Genomic DNA, 23,944 nt, shown 5'->3' on the forward strand with positions numbered 1-23,944 from the left:
GTTGATGCAGGGCTACCCTTATGTGGATTTATCCCCAAATAAATAAGCCTTGTTATGTTCCATTCCGGACTGTTGTGGAACTCTGAAGGGACCCATGACTCAGGTCAATGAGATGCTTTAATTGGCTTAAAGTACCAGAAATGTGAGATAATGTGTGTGTGTGTGTGTGTGTGTGTGTGTGTGTGTGTGTGTGTGTATTAGCATTCATAAGCGAACTTGTAAACTGTAAGCTTTCATTTACAGTTGATAGTATATACCACCTCAGTAGTTTCGATCTTAGATTCAGCACTCTGTCTCCATAATTGAAAAACTGCCACCCATGGTTTCTTTTACGTTTGACATACTTTGACTAAACTCTCAATGTTTTCAGAATTATGTTAAAAAATACAAGGTTGAACTATGTTTTAAATTTTGTTTACATTTAATTTGAGAAAGAGAAAAAGATTTAAAAATAAAGGGTGATTTGAAAGTGTTGTGATTCTTAGTGAGAAGTAAGCCTGGGATTCCTATGTCTCTCCCCCACTTTGTTCATTTGCCTGTGTCCTCTCTCCCTGCTTCTTCCATGCTTACAGACTGGGGCCAGTGCTTCCTCTTCGTATCCTAGCAAACAGCTCTGCTGTTATTTTGCCTTCTATTGGCATACCTGGTTATTTCCCGTTAGTTTATCTTCTCTTCAGATCAGAAGGAATTTATGTTTTCAGGAAACAGCTATGAAACTACTTTTCCCTGTCTAGTTCTCTGTGCTCAGTAATAGTTACAGCGATAGAAAAATGGAGCAGAAACTTACTTTCTAAGAGTATTATATTATGTGTGCAAATGTTTTGCCTGCATGCATATATATTGTGTGCAGTGTCTGTGGAGGCCAGAGAGGTCATCAGATCCTCCACAAGTAAGTTGCCATGTGGATGCTGTGAGCCATGATTGTGTCCTCTGCAAGAGCAGCAAATACTCTTTACTGCTGAGCTATCTCTCCAGAGTCTTTTCTTCCCCCCAAGACAGGGTTTCTCTGTGTTACAGTCCTGGCTGTCCTGGAACTAGCTCTTGTAGACCAGGCTGGCCTTGAACTCACAGAAATCCCCCCTCCCTGCCTCAGCCTCCCAAGTGCTGGGATTAAAGGTGTGCCAACCGCTGCCGGGGCAAACCTAAAGTCTTAAATTCTAGAAGCCTTAATTGTAAAGAACATTTTATAAAAACTGAGCAAAGGTGGAGGTTAGCTTTATAATCTAAATTGATACTATTTTCATTCTTGAATATTTTATTCATGGAATAAATTTTATTTTATAATATGTATTTATTTATGCTGTAGTTTTTACTCTTAAGTTGAAAAATAGTATTTGCACATGAGAGTAAAACCAAATCAACTAAAAATGAGTATGCTACACTAATACTCGTCTTACCTCTCTGTCCCATCAGTCTTCTCTTCACGGCCATCGGTCTGTAGTTTAGTTATGCTCTCAGAAACAAAACAACAACAACAAAAGCTTTTTGTAATGTACATTTATCAGAGTCATGTGGGCAGTTTTGTCTATAATTTTACAAATTGGTACTTAGGTTGTTTCCTAATATCTCTCTCTCTCTCTCTGTCTCTTTCTCTCCCTCCTGCCTTCCCTCCCTTCCTCCCGCCTTCCTTACCTTTTTTTATAAATAGGTGAGTCTTTGATATGTACATTGAGTTTTTAGTCAGCTCTTTGCATAGTCCTGTTTGAAATAATTGCCCAGTCCTCTCCATTGCAATTTTCACCTTTCTGCTTTTAGAGCAGTGTCACAAGTTGAACAAGTCAAATGAACGTTGACAGATTACTTATAGTTAAAAAGTAAAACATACTTAACAGAAAATATATTTAAATGTTTGAACTTCCCAGAGCAGAGTAGGCTTTTTCAGTATGTATTTGTTGACGGCTGTGGAGTCATCCCTAGCATCTTTAGCCAACAGTGGACCACACACTGATGGTCCATCCTGTGAGAGTCTGTTGTGGAGTAGCGCTATAGTTTATGTGGTCTGTGGATGTGGAGTGTGTTGTTTGCACAGCTATGAAACTGCATTCCCCTTGGGAAGCAGCACGTTACTAAACTGCGTTCAACTTGTGGTGCTGTGGGTAAAGCAAGGCAGGAATCAGAACCTACGCTGTTGGCTGTGGAAAGCTGACAGGTTGGTATGTGACTATGAGAGGATTGATGAGAACCTCTGCCTAGTGTGGAACTTTGAACTGCTTAGTAAAGTAGTGAAATCGCACACATATGTTGCAAATAATGCTTCACACATGTGTCAGTTTTTTAAATGCTGACAGTTGTCAGAAAGTATAGAAAATATACTGTCCTAATAAAACTTGTTAGGAAACACGTAGGAATAGTCTTCTAAGAAACATGGAAGTTCTTTTTAAGAAGTTTGTGTTTGTCTAGGATTATAATTCAGTGGTAGAGTGTTTGCATCGCATTTCCAAGGCCTGCTTTTAATATCCAGCACAAAAAATAATGAAACAGAAATCTGCAATTCATGAGTAATAACATTAATATACAGGTGTTGATTAATCTTTAATTAGTTTATAGATTTCTGCTGTCTCTGAAGTCCTATGGAGAAGTTTTGGAATTTAACGGACTGATCCCTAGGATGATTTTTACAGAGGAAACAGTGACACCTAGAAAGTTTAGTAGTATTGCTACCATATGAGATACTAAATTACACTTACACTTTAAAATGACCTTCGTTCATTTGGAGAGTGGGCTGTGTGCCACTGTGCTCTTGTGAAGGAAGCCCAGAGGACAGCTTGTGGGAGTCGGCTCTCTCTTTCCACCGCAGTGCTCCTGAGGACTGAAGAAAGACATTAGGCTTCCAAACAAGGCCTTTACCCACTGGCTCCAAATTGTACTTCTAAAACATCAGCTATAGTGATTAGATTACTATTGCACTGTTCTAAAAGTTTGTATATGAGCCTATAGGAAGAGTAGATGAGAAACTATTTCCACAGATGTCTGCCTGTATGTCTGGACTCTCTATGTGTGCAGTACAAAAGGAGACCAGTGATGGCATTGACTCCCCAGGAACTGTAGTATACATGGCTGTGAGATGCCAGCTGGTCCTTTGGAATTGTACTTGGGTCCTCTGAAAAAGTAGCCAGTATTAATTGCTGGGCCATTTCTTCAGTTTCAGAGTAGATGTTTTTGAAATAAGACTATCATACCTGTGTAGAACCTCAATTATAGTTATTACCCCATGGTACTATGAAAATTAGTTAATTATTAAGAAATTAGATGTATATTCCTATTCCTTTCCACCTAATTACAAGTATGATTTAAGTGTAAAAGGTGAGAAATTATTTCAGAAACAAATATGTGCTTAATTGGGAAATACTTGGTAAGCAGAAGTTTGACCAATGAGGTGTATGTATGTTAATAAGGAATGTAAAATAGAAATTGGAAATAATGACAAAATCAGGAAAAGTAATAAAATAAACTTGTGTCATTTATATTGTGTCTTTCTTACAGATCTAAACATCTACAGGTACTGTTATATATTGGGGATTGGATTCGTCTTGTCATTTAGCAGTTGTGTCAAATGGAAAAAGTGGGTTTGGAGCAGGGAGAATGACTTTCTCTCTCTCTCTCTCTCTCTCTCTCTCTCTCTCTCTCTCTCTCTCTCAATTATATGTATGTATGCGGGGATATGTGCATGTGAGAGCACCCATTCATGGGTGACAGAGTGTGCTCAATCTGTTGGAGTTGCAGGCAGATTTAATACTCCTGATGTGGGTGCTAAAGACTGCACTCTGGTCTTCTGTGTATGGTTTAAGAGCTGAGCTACATCTCCAGCCCCAAATGTGATTACTTTAATGAAGAAACTAAAATAGCTTCAGCAAAACAAGGCCATTTGGCTGCTAATGGTGGAGAGTAAAATAGGCACTTATATTTTGGGGTGTTTCCTTTTAAATAGCCATTTGTAACTGTAGGGTGTGCTTTTCAGTTTGTAGCTTGCTTTTTCAGTCAGTTCTCCTGAGCACTATCTGGCTTTTTCCTTGTAAGTACTTTGGTCTAGACATGTTGGGTGTTTTCTCCACTTTGTATATGAGAAACTTTCAGAAAAAATAGCTTTCACAAGATGGTATACAATTCTTAGTACTTGCAGACTGGTGGTGCTAATAGGTGGCTTCATTTACAGTGCTTGGGGAATGAGGTCACTTGCCTTTTTTTTTTGTTTTGTTTTTGGTCTAGATTTATGAATTTAAAGTGAAAATCATAGGAGTATAAACTTGCCTTTGAAAGTCCAAACAAAATCTGGATAGTAATATTTGTAATTACTTGGAGAAGGGCTGTCTATACTCTAGAGGTGTCAGAACCTGGGAGAATGGAGCCTCCTGCAATAGCAACTTTGTTCAGAGCCTTGGACAGTTTATACTTTGAAAAGAGTTCCCTGAGGAAACTGTACTATAATGTGTCAAAAACATATTTTTCCGTAGAGACATATACACAAAAAAACAAATAGTTGTAACGAGTAATCCGTAAACTCTTTCTTGTCTACCACACCTGGGAGGAACATGAAAACACACCCCAAAACAATTCTGTCTTTGAAGAAACTGAGGTCACAAGACTCTTGTCTTGTTTTCTTGGTGTGTTCTCACAACTGCTCAGAATTCCCCTCGCAGGACTCCATTCTTGGACCATGTTCTGACAAAGGGTTTTCTTTTCTTTTTTNTATATATAATTTATTTAACTTTATTTTATGTGCATTGGTGTGAAGGTGTCAGATCTCGTGGAACTGCATTTCAGACAGTTGTGAGCTGCCCTGTGGGTGCTGGAATTGAACCCAGGTCTTCTGGAAGCGCTGTCAGTGCTCTTAACCGCTGAGCCATCTCTCCAGCCCAGGTTTTCTTGTTTTAAAGTTAATTTTGATCCACGGTTTTTAAGATTATGCTAGGAAGGCTTTTGTTCCTTGGGGGATATACTCCATACTGGGAACACTCCTCTTAGAAAAGAGCACTTGGCTCATATTCACACAGAATATTTGCACAATTTCAAGAGTGTTCAACACACTGTGATTCCTAGCTGCTGTTTCTGTAGGACCTTAGGTTTCTTCCAGAAACAAACTGAGGAAGAAAGTCAGGGGTGAGAGTCTCTTAAGGAAAGTTTATGTAATATTGGTTTGTGGCAGACTATATTTAAGCATTAAGTCCTAAATTCATAACATTAGTTTTAGGTTGTTTAGGAAGCTTTTATATGATGTATATTCTATTGATTCGCGTTATGTAATGTGGTCCACAGCAAACTATTCATTACTCAATTACTTTTCATTATCCTCAAGTTAGCGTATTTCAGGGTAGGTATCATGTTAAGCACAGTACAGTTTCGGGGATAGTGGGATGGGGTGGCAGCACGGATCACATCCAGGACCTGCTACCGCTGAGTCTGAAGTAACTTTATTTATAAACGTTACCATATATATGTCGATGCTTAATGGTTTGATTTTGGAAACAGTTGTTTTCTGTACTTAAATTATTATTTTTTCAACAGGAGAATCTTATGTATGTGGCTGATCCAGAATCTTTTGAAGTAAATACAAAAGATATGGATAGTACATTGAGTCGAGCATCTAGAGCAATAAAAAAGACTTCAAAAAAGGTAGGTTTGGTGAAATTCCGGACTTAACTCTAAAATGTGATTTAACATTAAGTTAAGCTAATATTGACTTCAACACCAATAGAAGAATATTCTAGAGCTGTTGTAAACTCTCAAGCTCTGTCTCTGTGACCCAAGGGGGCTGGGCATTGAGACATTGATAACAATTCGGGGGCATGGCAGAGGTTTGTGGTTAGTCAGTGTGCCTTACTTGGTAGTTCTATGCCAGAACTTAAAAGAAAGGAAAAGTTAGAAAGCACCTGATTGCATATCAGGGGTTGCCTTGTAGCAGGCTTGCTTTTGGGCTACCAACCAGCTCCCAAATAAAGACACAGACTTATTAGCAGTTATGGATGCTCAGCCTTAGCTTATATTTGTTCCACTACGCTCTATCTTATGCTTGTCCCTCTAGCTCTTACAACTAATTTACCTGTTTCTCTTCATCTACGTTTTGCCTTAGGTCTTTTTACTTTTTTTTTTTTTTTTAATTCTGTATGACCTATTCTGTGTCTGTTTGACTGGCAGCTGGGCATCTCCCTCTTCCTCCCTCATTCTCTCCTCTTTTCTCTAGATTCCGCCTATGTATTCTTTCTGCCTGCCAGCACTGCCTATTCCTCTACTGTCTAGCTATTGGCCTTTTGGCTTTTTATTAGACCAGTCGGCTGCCTTAGGCAGATTTGTAAAATAGCAACACATGTTTACATAAATAAGCAGATATAGCATAAAACAAATGTAACACAGATTTGTACACTTAAGTAATATTCCTCAGCATTGCCCTGTGACCTGCTGTGTACACGTGCAGACACACACGTATGTACACTCAATAGTCTACAACAGAACTGCTCTACAGTCCTGGGAGATGACTCACAGATTTGCTTTTATAAAGTTCAGTGGCATCTTTGTCACAGTACTTAGAACTTGCTGTGGCATTCTTGATGTAGTGGCTATTGCATGAATCAGACTAGAGTTGATAAGTAGTGTTGATGTTTTAGATAGAAATATGTGTTCATTCATCTTAAGTAATGCCAAGAATAGTTTTTAGCCAGAGCATATGACTTGAGTCGGAAAACAAGATCTATTTGTGTTTTCAGCTTACATTGGGATGGGGCTTTTAAAATGTAGAGATTACCTGGGTGTACTTGTGCATGCCTTTAAGTGAGACGCGTGGGAGGAAGAGGCAGATGGGTTTCTGAGTTCCAGGACTGCCTGGGTTATGAAGATAGCCAACCCCCCCCCCCAAAAAAAAAAAAAGTAGAAGTAGGGTTTCAGAGAGCCAAGAAACATTTGAAATCTGTCTTAGGGTTTCTATTGCTGTGAAGAGACACCATGACCACAACTTTTATAAAGGGAAGCATCTAATTGGGACTTGCTTACAGTTTCAGAAGTTTAGGCCATTATCATCATGGTGGGAAGCAAGGCAGCATCAGGAAGACATGGTGCTGGAGACAGTGTTGAGAATTCTACATCTTGATCCACAGGCAACAGGAAGTGAACTGTGTCCATACTGGGTGTAGCTTGAGCACCTGCAACCTCAAAGCCCACCCCTTCAGTGAAACTCTTTCTCCTAATAGTGCCACTCTAAGTCAGGCATTCAAACACCTAGGTCTATGGGGGCCATTCCTATTCAAAACACCACATGGCCTTACATAGTTTGCTGCTTTATTTACAAGGTTTGTTTCCCTTTGAAAGGGAAACTGCACTACTTTTATATATGCTCTTCCTTAACACATGTAACATAGTAGGTAAACTAGTTAGATCATGATGCAGAGGAGCTGAACAGATTGGGTTCAAGTGATTTTGTAATGCACAACTACACTAGGACAAGGTAGAGATGGGTCTTAGCTGAGGGTGTAACTTAGTGATGAGTGGTTTTTTTTGTTTTGTGTTATCACTTAGAAATCCTGAGTCCAATCCCAGCGCTAAAACAAACAATCCAACAAAACCCTAAATTTCCTGTTTCTTGGGCTAGCTATTTCCTTCTGCTTCTCTCTCTCTTCTGTTGGATTTCAGTGTTCCCAAGTGCAAGAGGGAATAGGCTAGAGCATATTTCGTTTTCCCGCTGCTTATGCCAAAGAGAATTCTAACACATCCTATTTGTGGAAATGATATATTTGTCGTTTTGTGTGTGTGTGTGTGTGTGTGTAGAGAAATTTTTGTGAACCATCTTAAGTTTGTCTAGTTAATTAATATTAACTCTTTTTAAACTTCAGGTCACAAGAGCGTTCTCTTTTTCCAAAACTCCCAAGAGAGCTCTGCGGATGGCTCTCTCATCGTCCCATAGCTCAGAGGGAAGGAGTCCTCCCAGTAGTGGCAAACTTGCCGTGAGCCGTCTGTCCAGCACATCGTCCTTAGCGGTAGGTGTTAGTTCAATAAGCTAAAGGACTCACTCAGATGTGGAGAGGTAATTGACTTTGTTTTTACTTATAAAAGCAACTGAAAAGGTCCATTCTTCGTTTTTTCCTCCAGCAGAGTCCGTGTAGCCTTGGCTTTCATAGAACTACTGTATAGGCTAGGCTAACCTCAAACCCAGAAACCACTTGCCTCTGCCTCTCACATACTGGGCCGGTGCCTTTACCCCCAGCTAAGATCCTGCTTTTAGTGAGTTAGATGCATACCTACTATGTAGTTTATTGGATGTGAAATTTTACTGGAATTGAGACATTCTAATTTTCATAAGTAAAGAAGCATGCTTTGGTCTGGCTTATCACTTTATTAATATAAACGTTATGTTTCTATTTGATAAGTGCCAGTAACATTGGACTAAGGTTTGTTTCTTTTCACTTGGCTTGATAAGCAGGATGTACCCTTTACAACTAAGGGTTCTGTGGAATCTAAAATCACGTGCAAATACTAAGTGTGCTAAGCAGTCTGCCTCGAGGGTGTTAGAATGATAGTGAAGACATTTCTAACAGTGTCACATCGCCCAAGTGTGGAAGTGCTCTCGTTAGATTATCATCAACTCAGCTACTAAGGGTAAGGGAATCAAGTGGCTGTCAGGTCTTAGCTGTACATTACTTAGCAAGCTTCTGAGTTCTTATAAACAAGAGGTCGATAATACATCAGAGAACTGAATTATATATAAAATCGCATATGTATGTATGTATGCACAATGCAGATAAGTATTTGTTAGATTATAAATTTTTTTTTCTTCTAAGCTAAGTGCATGAACTCTAAAAACCCAAGTTTTCAAAACCTTGTTTTGCTGTTTACCTACTGTAAAGATCTGTTTCACTTTCACTGTAAAAGAAATCTAAAGTAATGGTGAGGGTGAAATTAATGAACGTCAAAGGCTTAGTGTCCGGCATACTGGATGCTTTAGTATTAATGAGTAGTTACTTTTGTGTCATAAAACTAATGCAGGTAAGGAACATAATGGTAAAGTTATTTTTTTAAAAGGTAATGTCTAATGCTTCACAGAGTTATAGCAAAAAATGAGTATATTTACAAGTACATGCAAAGTCGGGCTGGAGATGTAGTTCATTTGATAAAGTGTTTGTCTCATGTGCTCAAGGTTTGGGTTCAATCCCCAGCACTGTGCTAACCAGACATAAATCTATATAATCCCAACATGCAGTGAAATAGAGATAGGACCAGAAATTCAAGGTCAGCCTTGGCTATTGAGCTCTGTAACAAGTTTGAAACCAGCTTGCCCTATGTGAGGCAAATTTCTTTTAAAAAGAAAATGAAAATAATATAGATGTGCAAAATTATAAGCACAATGCAGATAAGTATTTGTTAGATTAAAATTTTTTTTTTTCTTCTCTTTGAGACAGGGTTTCTCTGTAGTTTTGGAACCTGTCCTGGAACTAGCTCTTGTAGACCAGGCTGGCCTCGAACTCACAGAGATCCGCCTGCCTCTGCCTCCCGAGTGCTGGGGTTAAAGGTGTGCGCCACCACTGCCCAGCAGATTTTATATTTTTTTAAGTCCAAAGCTTTTTTTTTTCCCATTATAGCCATTGTAAATATTGTTGCCTTTAAATATTGGTAAATGGGTTGTGTTGTTTTTAGAAAAATTGTAGAAAGTTTGTTATTTGTAGTAATATTTTATACAGATGATATCTTTAAGAATTCTGTGCTCTCTCCTCAGTTGTTTATTTCTGTTCTGACAGATTGCCAGTTCTGTTTCCACAAGCACTGCAGCTGGATTAAGCATGGTTATGTCTGGCACTCAGACCCCACTGATGGGCACATGCAGTCTTCCTGGTCCCCATCTGCAGCATTCTACCTCCTGTTCTAGTTTTTTCAAAATTACTGAAGGAAGTAACCGATTTTTTTAAAAAACTTTTTCAAAGTTTAAAAAAGAAACCCCGTTCTTCCGAAGTCACCTTTGACATTTGTGAAGAATTAGGAGCTATGCACCAATGGAATTAAACCTTGTCAAGTTAAATGTGAGCTTATTGGCTATTTGAAATTTATATTTGTGGAAAAAAAAGAAAATATTCTCCATTGAATCACTTCATGTGGGTTGGGGCTTTTGAATTCTCAGCTTTATTATCACCTGAATTTATAGTAAATTAGATTAACTAGTTTTTGCATATTGCCAAATAAAAGATGTTTTTACAAAAGAATTTATTAAGTTCATAATAAGCAGGTTGCATGAATTTTCTTTCTCAGGAAAATAATCATCTAAAGGAGAGTGTTATAATATGTAGATTCTTAAAAATGGCTTTTATATAGTAAATCATAAAAGTTCTAGCAGAGGAGGTCCCAGAGTTTAACTGTTGAGGGCACCAGATATCATCACTTGAGTGATAGTTCTTATTAATGTTGCTCTCTGAACTATTGATTTTACTCCTTTTTGTATGAAAATGTGGAACCAGTTATCTTATAGACCCTGGGTTTAGATATAGGTAGTTATCCATATGCATTTTTTAAAAGTAGATTTTAGTTTATTTTGATTACACCTACTTGGTTTTATAGCCTCCTGCATGGTTTTGGTTATAGTTTAAGATCCTGATGATGAATAACTTTGACCTTTGAAAGAATAAGTTTCTATTCCTCAGCAATTTGATAAGTGCTGTTGTCCTGTTCAATTTCATGTGGAGTAAGATGCACATAAAGATACACACATATACACACAGGAGTTGTGCATATGGCACAGAAATCTTGGAGGATAGATGACTTTTCCATGATGTGATTTTTTTTTTTTTTTTACTCTTCCTAATTTTGCTTTAAGAATTAAGAGGGACCTGGAGAGAGTGCTCAGGAGTTAATAAGAACATTTCCTGTTCTTTCAGAGGACCCAAGTTTGGTTCCCAGGGCCCACATTAGGTAGTTCACAACACACACCTACACACTTTTAATAATAATTAAGAGAGAACCAGTTAGGTGGCCCAGCAGCTGCCAAGACTGAAGACCCACGTCCAGTCCTTGGAAAGAGCGACCCGGGGATTCCTGAACCTTGTCCTCTGTTCAGCACACAGGCGCCTCACCTGTCTGTCTTGTAACTGACTTACAACCTGTAGCTCTGACTATGAGTGCCTCCCAGAGGAAAGATACCAGTGGTCTTCATTACTAAGTAGCGTCTGCTAGTTGACTTAACATTGGGCAAATTAGTCATTTAGCTTTTGTTTCAGAATGCTAAACTAGTTTTAATTGTGTCTTATTCCTGCTCCATTCCTCTGATCTTGTGTTTTGGTTTTAAAGACTTTGGAACTGTGAGTGTCTGGATTGTCATGGTATTAGTAGAGGGAGGGTCAGAATGGTAGGCATGGCATTGAGCTGCCACAAGTTTTGAGAAGAAAAAAATTGAAGTTTATTTGTCATGTCTTTCACAGGGTATTCCGTCTCCCTCCCTTGTCAGCCTCCCTTCTTTCTTTGAACGGAGAAGTCATACATTGAGTAGATCTACAACTCACTTGATATGAAACTTAATCCTCGGGACCTCATACTTCAATAAGATGCTGACATAAATGGTACTTCTTATTAGCACTTGGTGAAAGTCTAAGCAACACTAACCAATGCCATTTTATGTTCTTGAAAAACTACTTTTCTTACATTTTTCAAGATAATCCATGTTAAAAAAAAAATTGATTTCGATGTAATTTATCTCTTTGACTCTCACATCCAAAGACCCGTAACTTAAGTTATTCATGATAATCAGTAGCTTTGTAACCTAATAGAGTAAACTTTCTTGGTGGATGTAAAATACTATTGTCTATTTGTATAGTTTCTTGAATGAATTTTTGGAAGTACATATTTGTGTATCGCGATTTATGCAGAGAATAAATGGCAATGCAATACTGAATAAAAACCTCTGGGTTAATTCTGGGGGCTTATTCACATGTTTTGTTTGATTGCTTAACTGCTCTTTTGTAGTTGGTTTTCTTTTAAAATAAAATATCTAGCACATGAATTTTGAAAGATATATCAGTTCTAACTGTATAATTAAGATTGAAAATATTTTGAAAATTGAGGTAGGACAGAAAGATTGCAAAGCATTGTATATGCTGCAAAGACAGATATTAGTATGGACTTTTGTTTCAGAGGCTTTATTTTTATTTTTGTTCTAGCCACCGTCAAATCTTGCTTTAGTTTTTGACCACTGTGTTGAATTTTATTTCAAAGGAGAAGACCATGGGGCACTGTTAAGACCTGCTTTTATTTTCTATATAGTCGTTCTGAAGTTGCCACGTGTCTTGCTAGTCTGTGGTGGAGTGCATAGATATAATGCGTGGTAAACTCTAGTCCTGTCATGAAATGTAAGATTGGAAATTTAATGTCAAGTATTTGGTAAATCTGCCATTATCTTCTATTGTAATATTTAAGAGTCAGTAATACAGAATGCTCAGGTTCCTACGGCCAACTGTATTATTTCCTATATGTTCAAGGGGTATTGTAAGTCTCCTTGTTAGTTAATTTTCAATAATCTGCTCTATTAGTTTAATTGATGATGGACTTTTTTTGTGCCGTGTGTGTACTTCACAGGTTAGTATATGACTTTGTTTTGTTAAATTTTAAAAGCAGTTATTAGCAAAAACTTTGTAAATAAATAGCTTAAAACACAAGCATCTTTTAGTGTCCTGTCATAATTTCTTCAGAGAAATTTTCACGGACAAACGCGAATGCCTTCTTACTTAGTTCTCTGGACAGTTTTGTATTTAGCTTATTCTCATATGTTTCACTAATGTTTCTGAGTATTTGTATACTGGGCTATCTGTAGGATGGGGGTGTTTTAGCTCAACTCTACAGAACGGAATGCACATCCTGTAGTTGATGTAAAACTTTGTGTTTAAGTGTATGTATCAAATTTTTTTCTTTCCTGGGAGAAAGCACATAACCTTTATTATTTATTGGCAGTGGTGGTATTGCCCTGCCCCCAAAACTTAAATTTTTCAAAGAGGAGGAATAACAGAAGTTATAAACTGGGAAAACTACTGGCAGATAGTTAGCTTTAACGTAAGCCCCTGTGTCTAGGGTGCGTCATTAACTGTAGAGCATTGGCATGCTCCCTAGCAGATAAGGGCAGCTTGTATGTGTTCTTAGTGCATTAGGACTCTGAACCGTGCAGTTATCAGCAACTTCTTTATTGAGAAAGTAACTGTTTTATTACTTGGTGTTTTCTTCTTCTTAATCAGTCTAAGCTGTATTTCTGACAGTGATTCTCTCAGTCTCTGGGAGCTCACACGTGTATCCTACAACCCATAGCACTTAGATAAGAGGCTATCCCTCAGGCAGCTGTCGTGGTGGTCCCATCTTTATTCCTAGCTTCTGCTGCAATGGGTAGGAACATATTTAGTCTATTCACAGATCTCAGAAGGCTTTAGAAGAGCCCTATCTTATATTATATTAGATTATATTAGAATTTTCCAGAAATACAGTGACATATTAATCCAGCTCCGAGTCAGAGCCTGAATCAGGGAACTGACAGGCAAAGGAGGACATTGTTTCTAAAAATCCCAGCAGGCTACTGTGCACTGTGCCTTTAAAATAGCTGTTATCTCAAGCCCAGCCTGACCCTGAGCATACTGCTAGGTGCTGTGCCTTTAAAACAACTGTTATCTCAAGCCCAGCCTGACCTTGAACATACTTGGTGGCTTAGGCTGACCTGCTTCTACTTTGAAGCACTGAGATTACATGTGTGTGCCAAGACACCTGGTTTATGTGGTGCTGGGCATAACTACAAAGCTTTGCATATGCCAGGCGTACACTGTATACCTCACCTTTCAGTACTTGAACCTAGTTGTAAGTCAAGGCTAAGGAGACTCAAACATTCTCAGGGTACAGACTTGGCGAAGGAAGGCCATTACCCTTTATTTAGATAACTCAAGACTAATTCTGGCAGAAGATAGAAAGGCTGTGGCTGACAGCGGAGATGAAAGGACAATCAGAATTTAGGAGTCCAGTGTTTTCAGCGTGCTCAGGCTTCAGCATGTCCTCATTCTAACTTACAGTGTCCCATTCTTTGAGTCAGTAACCTCCCTCTTCTCATATCCACCCCATAGCCTTGAAAATCCAACCTGCTTGCCAGTCCAGCCACTTGGGGTAGGGTCCTGTTTTTGAATTGCTTAGCATTTTCTTTGGGGCACACCTAGATTATTTGAGGTCGTTTTTGCAGCTCACGAGTTGTGAATTAGAACCCTTCAGCTTGGTCAGTTCTCGCCACTTTATTCAGTGACACTGGGCATGACTGATGTCACTCTTTGGTCCACAAGCTCCCTTACTGAGTCACTTAGCTCCTTGCTTCTGTAAGAGATTGGGAGAATCCAGTGCTGATAGGGAGCACATCAATACACACTAGCAAAGCTACTAGAAAGTGAGTCACTGATGCCCCTAAATCCATCATAGAGCCAGCTCCAGAGCCTACCACCAGTTCATCCTCACAATTCTGTCTGTGGAAACGTTGGTGCTACTGAAACCTTAGACTGGAGTTCTTCAGAAGCAGAACTAGTATATAGTTTAGTTACATAAAATACTCTGATAGGAATTGGCTGTCTTGATTTTGGAGGCTGGTAGTGTCATTCAGTCCAAGTCTAAAGCTATCAGAACCAGGGGGGCCAGTGACTATTGGATTGAGTCCAGATGTCTGAGAATAAATACCTGTGTCCAGGTGCAAGAGCCAATGGGTGCCCCAGACTACACATGGCACATTGGCGCTTCCCCTGGTTTTCTTTAGTTAGGCTTTGGGTGGGCTGGCTGATGTCCTCCCATACTAATAGGGTAAATCTTCTCACTCAATTATTAATTCTGCTGCTGATTGTAGTAATATGAGCGGCAGGCTATGTTCCCGGCACCTGGCCGCCCGCATGGCTAGCTTATGCCCAGAAATAATTACACGGAAACTGTATTTTTTTAAACACTGCTTGGCCCATTAGTTCCAGCCTCTTATTGGCTAGCTCTTACATATTGATCTAACCCATTTCTAATATTCTGTGTAGCACCACGAGCTGGCTTACCAGGAAAGATCTTAACCTGCGTCTATCTGGAGCAGGAGAATCATGGCGACTCACTGATTCAGCTTCTTTCTCCCAGCATTCTGTTCTGTTTACTCCGCCTACCTAATTTTATGTCCTATTAAAGGGCCAAGGCAGTCTCTTTATTTAACCAATGAAATTAACACAAAACAGAAGACTCCCCCATCAGCTGATTTCTTCCAGAAATATCTGAATTGACACACCCCAAAATAATGCTTAACCATCTATCCTTTAATCCAGTCGAGTTAGCACATGAAATTAACCACTACACTGACATTCCGAGGCGGTTAGTGAAAGGCGGTTCAGTCTCCTCCAGAGCACACATTGGTTGACAGCAAATCTAAAGGCAACATCCCTTACTACCAAATAGGTAAAGGAGGTATCCCTTACTGCCTGGGTAGGTAAAGGCGGTGTCCCTTACTGCCTGGGTAGGTAGACAACTTTCTGCACCATTAAGTTCGTTCTTTCTTTCTTTCTTTCTTTCTTTCTTTCTTTCTTTCTTTCTTTCTTTCTTTCTTTCTTTCTTTCTTTCTTTTTCTTCTTCTTCTTCTTCTTCTTCTTCTTCTTCTTCTTATTATTATTATTATTATTATTATTATTATTTATTTATTATGTATACAATATTCTGTCTGTGTGTATGCCTGCAGGCCAGAAGAGGGCACCAGACCCCACTACAGATGGTTGTGAGCCACCATGTGGTTGCTGGGAATTGAACTCAGGACCCCTGGAAGAGCAGGCAGTGCTCTTAACCTCTGAGCCATCTCTCCAGCCCCCGTTCTTGTTTCTTTCTGCTCAGCAATCCTTTCCTCAAATGGTGTCTTCCTATTTACAGGGCAATAAAAGCTGCAGGGGAAACAGGACTACACCTTTGCTTTGGAACCAGGAATCTCAGTAAGGTATCCAAGTTCATCACATCCAAACTCCCTTTGCACACCAGCAGGACAGTTCACTAAGTTTCTTGCCACTGTATGAAAGGACCCTTTCTGCCTTGTTTCCAGCAGCTCGCCTCATTTCTTGCAGAGCTTCTCAGCACACACTGGACATGTGTATTTCTTCCAGAAATGCCACAATTGCCTGGTGTACATGGAGGCTGAAAGAGGGCATCAGATTCCCTGGATTTGGAGTTACAGATAATTGTGAGCTGCCACATAGATGCTGGGCATTGAACCTGGATCCTCTCCCTGGAGCAGCCAGTGTTCTCAACCACGGACCCATCCTCTTGCCCGTCTTATTTAGTCTTTGTTTCTTTTGTATGAAAACTTTTTCACACAAGTATGTATTGTACGTTGAACAGTTCCCCCCAAACACTCTAACTCTCCCCTCTCGTTCCTATTAAACTGATGGAAGTTTTTATATTATGGTGTACTACATGGTATTTTGAAATCTATGTTATAGAATGAATTAATCAAGCAGCATAAATATTACCTCACATAGCCAACTATAAACTGCATAATTCATTATCTTCTCACTAGCCAATTCCCTAGCTATTTCTGCTTTTTGTTTGCTTGTTTACTGAAACAGTATCTCCTATAACTCAGTATAGCCACAAATTTCTGATACTCTGCCACCGCCTTTCAAGTGCTGGGCTTGCAAGCATGTGCTCACCATGTATGTTTTAAAGTGTTTGTTACAGAACCGTAACTGACACTAAAATCCGTATTTGTTTCCTGCTGGTGACACATTAAAATGTAGTGACTTAATTACAAATACAAACTGATGGTGGATCGTGAATGTCTGGCCAACTCTCAGGCCTTTATCTACCAAACAAAACACCCCTCCTCCACAGTCTCCACAAGTGCAGTACCTGTCTGTACCCAGGGTGGTGGGGCTCTAAGACAGATCCCGTCCTCACCTCTCCCGTCGCAGAGGCTATGACTGTCACCCCAGTCTGTACTCCACCATGCCGTTTCCTCCTGGATGTTCCTGGAGCATCGCAACCTGAGAGTCACAGCTCAGTCACTTCTACAAAGCCCCGTTTCCATCTAACATTCAGGATCCTGGGCTTTGGGACTGTGGCACTGGGGGCTGTGTCAGCATTAGTACTTCAGCTTTGTTCGTATAGTAGTAGTTGTGGAAAGCAGTAAAGAATTTGAAAATCTCTGTTCTGTTGTTTTTGCTATGTTTTTTAATGGCTACCACATTATATATCCGAACCTAAAGTCATTATGGGAAGGCCTCCAGGTTTTAGATAATGTGAGCAAATTGGAACTTGTTACTTGGTGGGAACTCTTAACTTTCATGACCTGGTTTTAGGAAAAGAGAAGCTGCTGGCATTAGAGATGGACAACATCCCCATAAACACTAAGAGAAGGAATCCACCAGGCCCCCACGGTTCAGTGGTGGATTCCGTCTAACATTTCACGACAAGTTAAAGCCCATCTTGCCTGGCGTGTAAAGCCCTAGGTTCAGTTCTTGACAGCTCACACAACTCATACAAATTCTTAGAGACGTGAAATTTTTGAATCTGCAGAGTTTTGAGCATCTAAAAGACTAATCTTGTGTGAGAATTCAAATTTCAAAATAAAATATTAGCAAATGAAATTTTGTACTATGTGAAAGAGTTTCATATGACCAAGCTAGGTTTCTGTATTGTATGTGAGGTTACTTAATTTTAGATAGTTCATCAGCACACTTTCACAAAGGGATCTTACACCATCTAAACAGAAAAATACGTGGTATGTGCAGTGTGCATCAGTGCATCAAACCCGGAGAAAAAATTAATCACCAGCCACAGTTAATTGACTTTGAAAGTTTTTAGCTGTTAATATAAGAATATTAAATAATTATTAACAAAAAGGAGTGGGAATGGCTCAGTTGGTAAAGTGCTTTTCTGCAAGTCAGAGACCTGTGTTTGATCCCTAGCACTCATAAAAACCAAAGCTTGGCGGTGCACACCTCTAATTCTGGGGAGGAGGCAGGCACACCATTGGAGCTTACTGCCTAGCCGGCCTAGCCAAATTGGTGAGGTCCGGAAATGAAGGAACTTGTATCAAAGGTTTAGGTAGAGAACAGTTGAAGATGAAGACCTCTGCCTTCACACATACACATGTGAAACAAAGCCAAAAGGGTAAACAGACTGAAAAATACATGCTACACCTGTGATAACAGCTTAATGAATTTAATCCAGAAAAGCATTGTAATATCAAGATGTAATTATCAAGATCAGCGGGCAAGTTATTACCAGCAATTCGCCATGAATGAGCAGTGAACGTGTGAAAAGCTGCTTACAGTGACGTGATGCTACTTCTGGAATCCAGTGTTCAATGTTACAAGGTATGACGTACCACTGGCAAGGGTGTGCTGTGTACACAGCTCACATAGGCAATTCTCAACCGAATACAGAGACCTGGACCATTTAGTCCTAAATGGGATGTCACCACCAAATCCCTCTCCTCAGAGTTCAGGAAACACCACAGAAGAGGAGGTGGAAAAAGTGTAAGAGCCAGAGGGTAAGGACGACACCAGAACAAGGCCCTCCGAGTCAACTGAGCCAAGCTCATGGGAACTCCAGAGATGGAAGCAGCAAGCACAGGGCCTGCACTGTCTGCACCAGGTCCTCTCTGTATATCTTGTATAGGCTTCCAGCTTGTTGTTTCATGGGATTCCCGAGTGTGCAAACAAATGGGTCTCTGTTTCTTGTGCCTTCTCTTGGGCTCTTTTTCCTCTCTTGGTTTGTCTTGTCCAACTTCAGTGTGATAATTTTTGTTTTATTTTGCTATATTTTAATATATCTCTTAGAAACCTTTATTTTTTTCTAATAAAAGACAAAAAGGGTGCCAATCCCAATGGGAGGAAATGGGGAGGAACTGGGAGGAGTAGAGGGAGGAAAAACCATAATTAGGATATATTATGTGAGAAAAGAATTATTTTCAACAAAAGGAAAAAAAAAATCCAAAATGCTCCAAACTGGGATTCCATCCAGCACAGCACCAAAGTACATAGGTCCATTACCAGATAGATGCTTTTACAGCATACATTTTTTTTTTTTTTTTTTTTTTTTTTTTTTTGAGACAGGGTTTCTCTATAGCTTTGGAGCCTGTCCTGGAACTAGCTCTTGTAGACCAGGCTGGCCTTGAACTCAGAGATTGCCTGCCTCTGCTTCCTGAGTGCTGGAATTAAAGGCCTTAGCTGAAGGGCCCAAGCACTCCACAGCACACATGCAGAGGTCAGGGGAAAACTTTAAGGTGTAGGTTCTCACCTTCCACCATGTTGGTCCCAGATGTTAACCTCAGGTTGCTTAGCAGCGAGCTTCTTTACCTGGGAGCCATCTTGTCATCGCACCTGACTATCTAGGAGAACTGGAGATGCTGTATAAGGCCACCTTCAAGCTCAGGGAATAAAGTATGCAATGATACATTAATTTCATGTTCCTTTGCGTTTAGGTTACATCCCCAATATATATCATTGTGTGCACACAGATGTTCCTAAATATGAAACAGATCAAGAATTTATTTCCAATAGGGATACTAAACCAGAATAGCCCCAAGGTGTACTTTCTTGCATATATGGAATTTCTTTTTCTCTCCATTGCTTTATTTAGCTTACTAGTTGCAAGCGATCACACTGGAAGACATCGTGGAAAGAGCTTAACGTATTGTTTCACGCTGTCCCAGGGGTGACCTCCCATGACAGCCAGGCATCTATCTCCTGTTCCACAGGCACCCACTGTCAGCCTGTCTGTCAAAGGCAAATCTTGACCCAGCTGTTGCAGTGTAGGGTCTGCTTCTGTGGCTGTACCACCCTGTAGACTGTTGCCACTGCAGTGTTGTGCTGTATTATCTTAACTAGGCAAAGATGTGTTGCATTTGTTTATGCTGCAGAATATTGCTTTAACTGTGTATTCTATCTTTGTTTAGGTTGCATTTGTTTAGTTATGAAAAGATGTGTTTAAGTATGTACAGATAATGTTACAGCTGTTTCACCTTGCCTGCCGAAGGCACCTGACTGGTGTAATAAAAAGCTGGACGTCCAATAGCTAGGCAGGAGAAAGGATAGGCGAGGTGGGTAGGCAGAGAGAATAAATAGGAGGAGAAATCTAAGCTTGAGAGGGAAGGAAGAATGAGAGAGAAGAGAGATGCCTGAGGCAAGAAGTCAGATGCCAGCCAGCCAGAGAAGCAGTGAAGTTAGATATACAGAAGGAAGATAATAAGCCCCTAGGCAAAGGGTAAATAAAGAGAAACAGTTAATTTAAGTTATAAGAATTAGCCAAAAACATTCAAAACTAATAAGTTTGTGTTATGATCTGGGAGCTGGTTGGTGGCCTAAAAGAGAAAGCCTGGTCCACTGCAGCCCAGAATGTATTTCTTCTCTGCATGTAGATGTTGAATTTGGGGTTACATCAATATTCTTTATAAAGTCCTGGCAAAGGATTTCTAAGCTTTTATTCTTTCAAAAAATAAAATTGTTCCTCAGAGATTTCTTTTTAAAAAGTGTTTCTTCTTCTTCTTCTTCTTCTTCTTCTTCTTCTTCTTCTTCTTCTTCTTCTTCTTCTTCTTCTTCTTCTTCTTCTTCTTCTTCTTCTTCTTCTTCTTCTTCTTCTTCTTCTTCTTCTTCTTCTTCTTCTTCTTCTTCTTCTTCTTCTTCTCCTCCTCCTCCTCCTCCTCCTCCTCCTCCTCCTCCTCCTCCTCCTCCTCCTCCTCCTCCTCCTTCTTTTTTTTTTTTTTTAAAGTGTAGAATCCCATACCATGGCTTTGTCAGTTGCCCGTTTTCTTATCATCAGCCTCCAGACCGCGACTTGCTGCGATACTGGGCTTGTTTGTTTAAGATTCCACGGGAACAGTTCACGAGAAAGTGTGCACTACACACACACTGATGGCGCCCAGAGAAGCACACAGTGCCTCTCTTGACTAGTAAGTGACACTGAGCTCGCTGAAGCTTCGGCCCAAACACATCACATATCTCATGTATTTGGCCTCATTTCCTTGCATTTTACATGCACTATGTGCATGAATGTTTATACATGTGAAATTATCTGCAGGATGTTAGCCCTTGGGTGATTTAACACTTCATACCCTGCATTGTCAAAGATCCTCACAGTCTGTACTTTGTATCTGGACTATATAATAAACAGCAAATAAGACTGACATGCCCTAATCCTTCCCATGCATTTTACACGGCTTTACTGTGGCCTCAGCACCCATCCTACCGCCTGAGCCAGAAACCTGGGCTCGGCCGTGCTCATCTCCCTCCAGCACTCCTCCCAGCACACGGAGCTCGCGTGCTTCACGTGGATTTGCTAATTGAATCCATTCCTCATCTGTAATCCACTGCCAGGCTTTACTTGAGGCATACTCAACTCTTCCCTGGATCTGCTTGGTGATTTTCAGTTCAAACCTGAGACCCACAAAAGCAGAGCCTGGAACAAAGGCTTTTGCTCAGGTTTATCTGCCTCGCTCATCTTGAGGAGAGACAGAGGAGGGAAAGCCAACACAGTTTGCTTCATTGGGCTGGCCACTGTCACAAACCACTGCTGCCCAGCCCTGTGGGCACACTCTACCAGATAGGTGAGGAGAGAGACAGAACTCTCAGCCTTCAAAGCCACAGCTCAGGAGCACGACTCCAGCCCTTTGTGATCCTACGCTGTAACTTGAACGAAGACCCAGCAACTCTGACGCCTCAAAGGCTCAGAAGTCCCTAAGGAACATCCTCCATCCTGCCTTCAGGAAAAACAAGGACATCTGAAAGGCTCAGAAGTGCCCAGTGGAAGGACTCTGCCCACTTCCACAATCTTCCTGTTCATCTTTCATAGCGAGTGTGCCACTGTCCTGTTTAAAACCCTTTTGTCTCCCCTAAAGTGTTCCACGGGGTGTGGGTGGGGGATGGGGAGGTTCCTTGGCCGACCTCATGGCCCCTCCTACCTCCCCGGAGCCATCATCACTGGTTCCCACACAGATGCTTCCTGAGTGAGTCCTGCCTCTCTCCTGTTCTCTCTCCCAAGGATACCGGCCGTCTTTGCTTGCTTTTTCCTTCACAGAGCCTTACATGAATCTGCCCTTTTTTCCCAGGCTGGGTTAGTTTCATTTTTATTTTTTCTTTTAGCATAGACTTTCTGTCATTACACATGGAGGTAAGGGCTCCACCACTGAGTTCCCCCTCCAGTCCCAGCTTCACCTAATTTCCTTATAAAAAGCCACAGCTAGCTCCTAGCACAGAACCCGACAGAGCATAGGTGCTCAACAACAGCTTAAATTGTTGCAGCATCAGTGAAAAAGCCCTCTAGAGGGGAAAGTGGGCCAACTCCACTGCTAAAATGAAGACTAACTCCATTTGATACATGCCTCAATATATCCTTATGATGCCCATTCTCAGAAGTGTTAATCTGATACATCTCCGCAACATGGGCCTTAGGAGGAACAGGGATTTAATTTTTAAAAATCTTCCTTCTTTCCTTCCTTCCTTCCTTCCTTCCTTCCTTCCTTCCTTCCTTCCTTCCTTCCTTCCTTCGTGTGTGTGGAACAGAAGTGAAACTGTCTACGGGAGACTAGTGGGAAAAGTGAGGAATGAGAAAAGGGAGGCAAGAGAGATGGAAGAGAACGTGTGATAGGAGCTTGTGTGACAACGTCCGTGTGTAACTACCCTGTGTAATGAACATATATGACGAAAATGAAGGGGAAAGGCAGATGACAGTGCTAACCTGGTGATCTACAACAGTCCATGGTGGTCACATGCCTACAAAACATCTGAATGCTGCTGACAGGTGTGTGGCAGCCTCCGGGAGAGCCTCAGTCCTCCACACCAGTCTTCTCCACGTGAGCTCAGACGGATTCGAGCCATGGGCCAGTGTCATTTCTGTTGGACTGAAAATGTAACGTAAGGCATTAGCATTATACCTCCCCAAAGCTGGAGTCTTGCTGCCAAGAGAGGTGGCATTGTTAATACTCCAGCAAGTGAGGGAAAGACTTGGGGAACTAGTGTAGGAGTAGAGATTACCTTTGTAACTGCCAGATGTGCCAGACTGAATCCATTTGCAAAAGAGTAGGTTCAGCTGAATATGCTTGGCTTTGGCAGTTTCAGCTTTTGTGGACTTAATTTTTGCCAGATTGATTATGACTTTATTTTTTTTTTCTTTTTTTTTATATTTATTTATTTATTATGTATACAATATTCTGTCTGTATGCCTGAAGGCCAGAAGAGGGCGCCAGACCTCTTCACAGATGGTTGTGAGCCACCATGTGGTTGCTGGGAACTGAACTCAGGACCCTTGGAAGAGCAGGCAATGCTCTCAACCACTGAGCCATCTCTCCAGCCCATGACTTTATTTTTAAAAAAGCAGTATGATTCTTAATTTGCTTAGAAAAATAATGAATGCTTGTAAATATGTCTGGTTTCTTTCTTCCTTCCTTTCCTTTTGAATCAGTCTACCAACTGAGCTACATCTGCAGTCCCTGACCTCAGTGCTGTGAAATAACCCTGTACACTGTGTGAATATGTGTTGCTATGATTGGTTTAATAAACAAGTTGACTGGCCAGTAGCTGAAAAGGATAAGATTGGGTGGGAAAGCCAAACTGAGAATGATGGAAAGAAGGAGGACAGAGAGAGAGGGGGATGTCAGCCAGCCACCCAGGAAGTAAGACATAGTAGAGGACAGGTAAAGCCGTGTGGCAATATATGGATTAATAGAAGTGGGTTAAGAGTCAGCTAGCAATAAGCCTGAGCTATCAGCCAAGCATATAATTAATATTAAGCCTCTGAGGGGTTATTTGGGACTAGACGGTATTCTCCATGTTTCTAATGGTTACTGTTCTGATTGTAAATAGGAACAAACTGCTACTTCTACAACTGTCATCTTTCAGTATTATTAACTGAACTCTAAAATCTTAAATATTTTAAATAGCGTACCCTGGTAGAAAGAATATTTGTTCCTTTACATCTAAGTGGCAGACAGAGATACACATTAACTTAGAAATACTTAAAAATGAGAGGT

General features: G+C 40.5%; 1 protein-coding gene across 1 annotated transcript in view; it reads left to right on the forward strand.

Moving 5' to 3' along the window:
- The window catches only part of Ect2 (epithelial cell transforming 2), a 51,476-nt gene extending 38,859 nt beyond the window's left edge, over positions 1–12,617 (forward strand). The window contains exons 20-22 of the mRNA XM_050142115.1: positions 5,503–5,610; positions 7,818–7,961; positions 11,385–12,617. Of these exons, the coding sequence (XP_049998072.1) occupies positions 5,503–5,610; positions 7,818–7,961; positions 11,385–11,474 (342 nt within the window). The 3' untranslated portion in view covers positions 11,475–12,617. The remainder of the gene's footprint in view (positions 1–5,502; positions 5,611–7,817; positions 7,962–11,384) is intronic.
- The last annotated feature ends 11,327 nt before the right edge of the window (positions 12,618–23,944 follow it).

Source organism: Alexandromys fortis, unplaced genomic scaffold (genome assembly GCF_014885135.2).
Source record: "Alexandromys fortis isolate MF-2015 unplaced genomic scaffold, M_Fortis_MF-2015_v1.1 scaffold_41, whole genome shotgun sequence".
Lineage (NCBI taxonomy): Eukaryota > Metazoa > Chordata > Mammalia > Rodentia > Cricetidae > Alexandromys > Alexandromys fortis.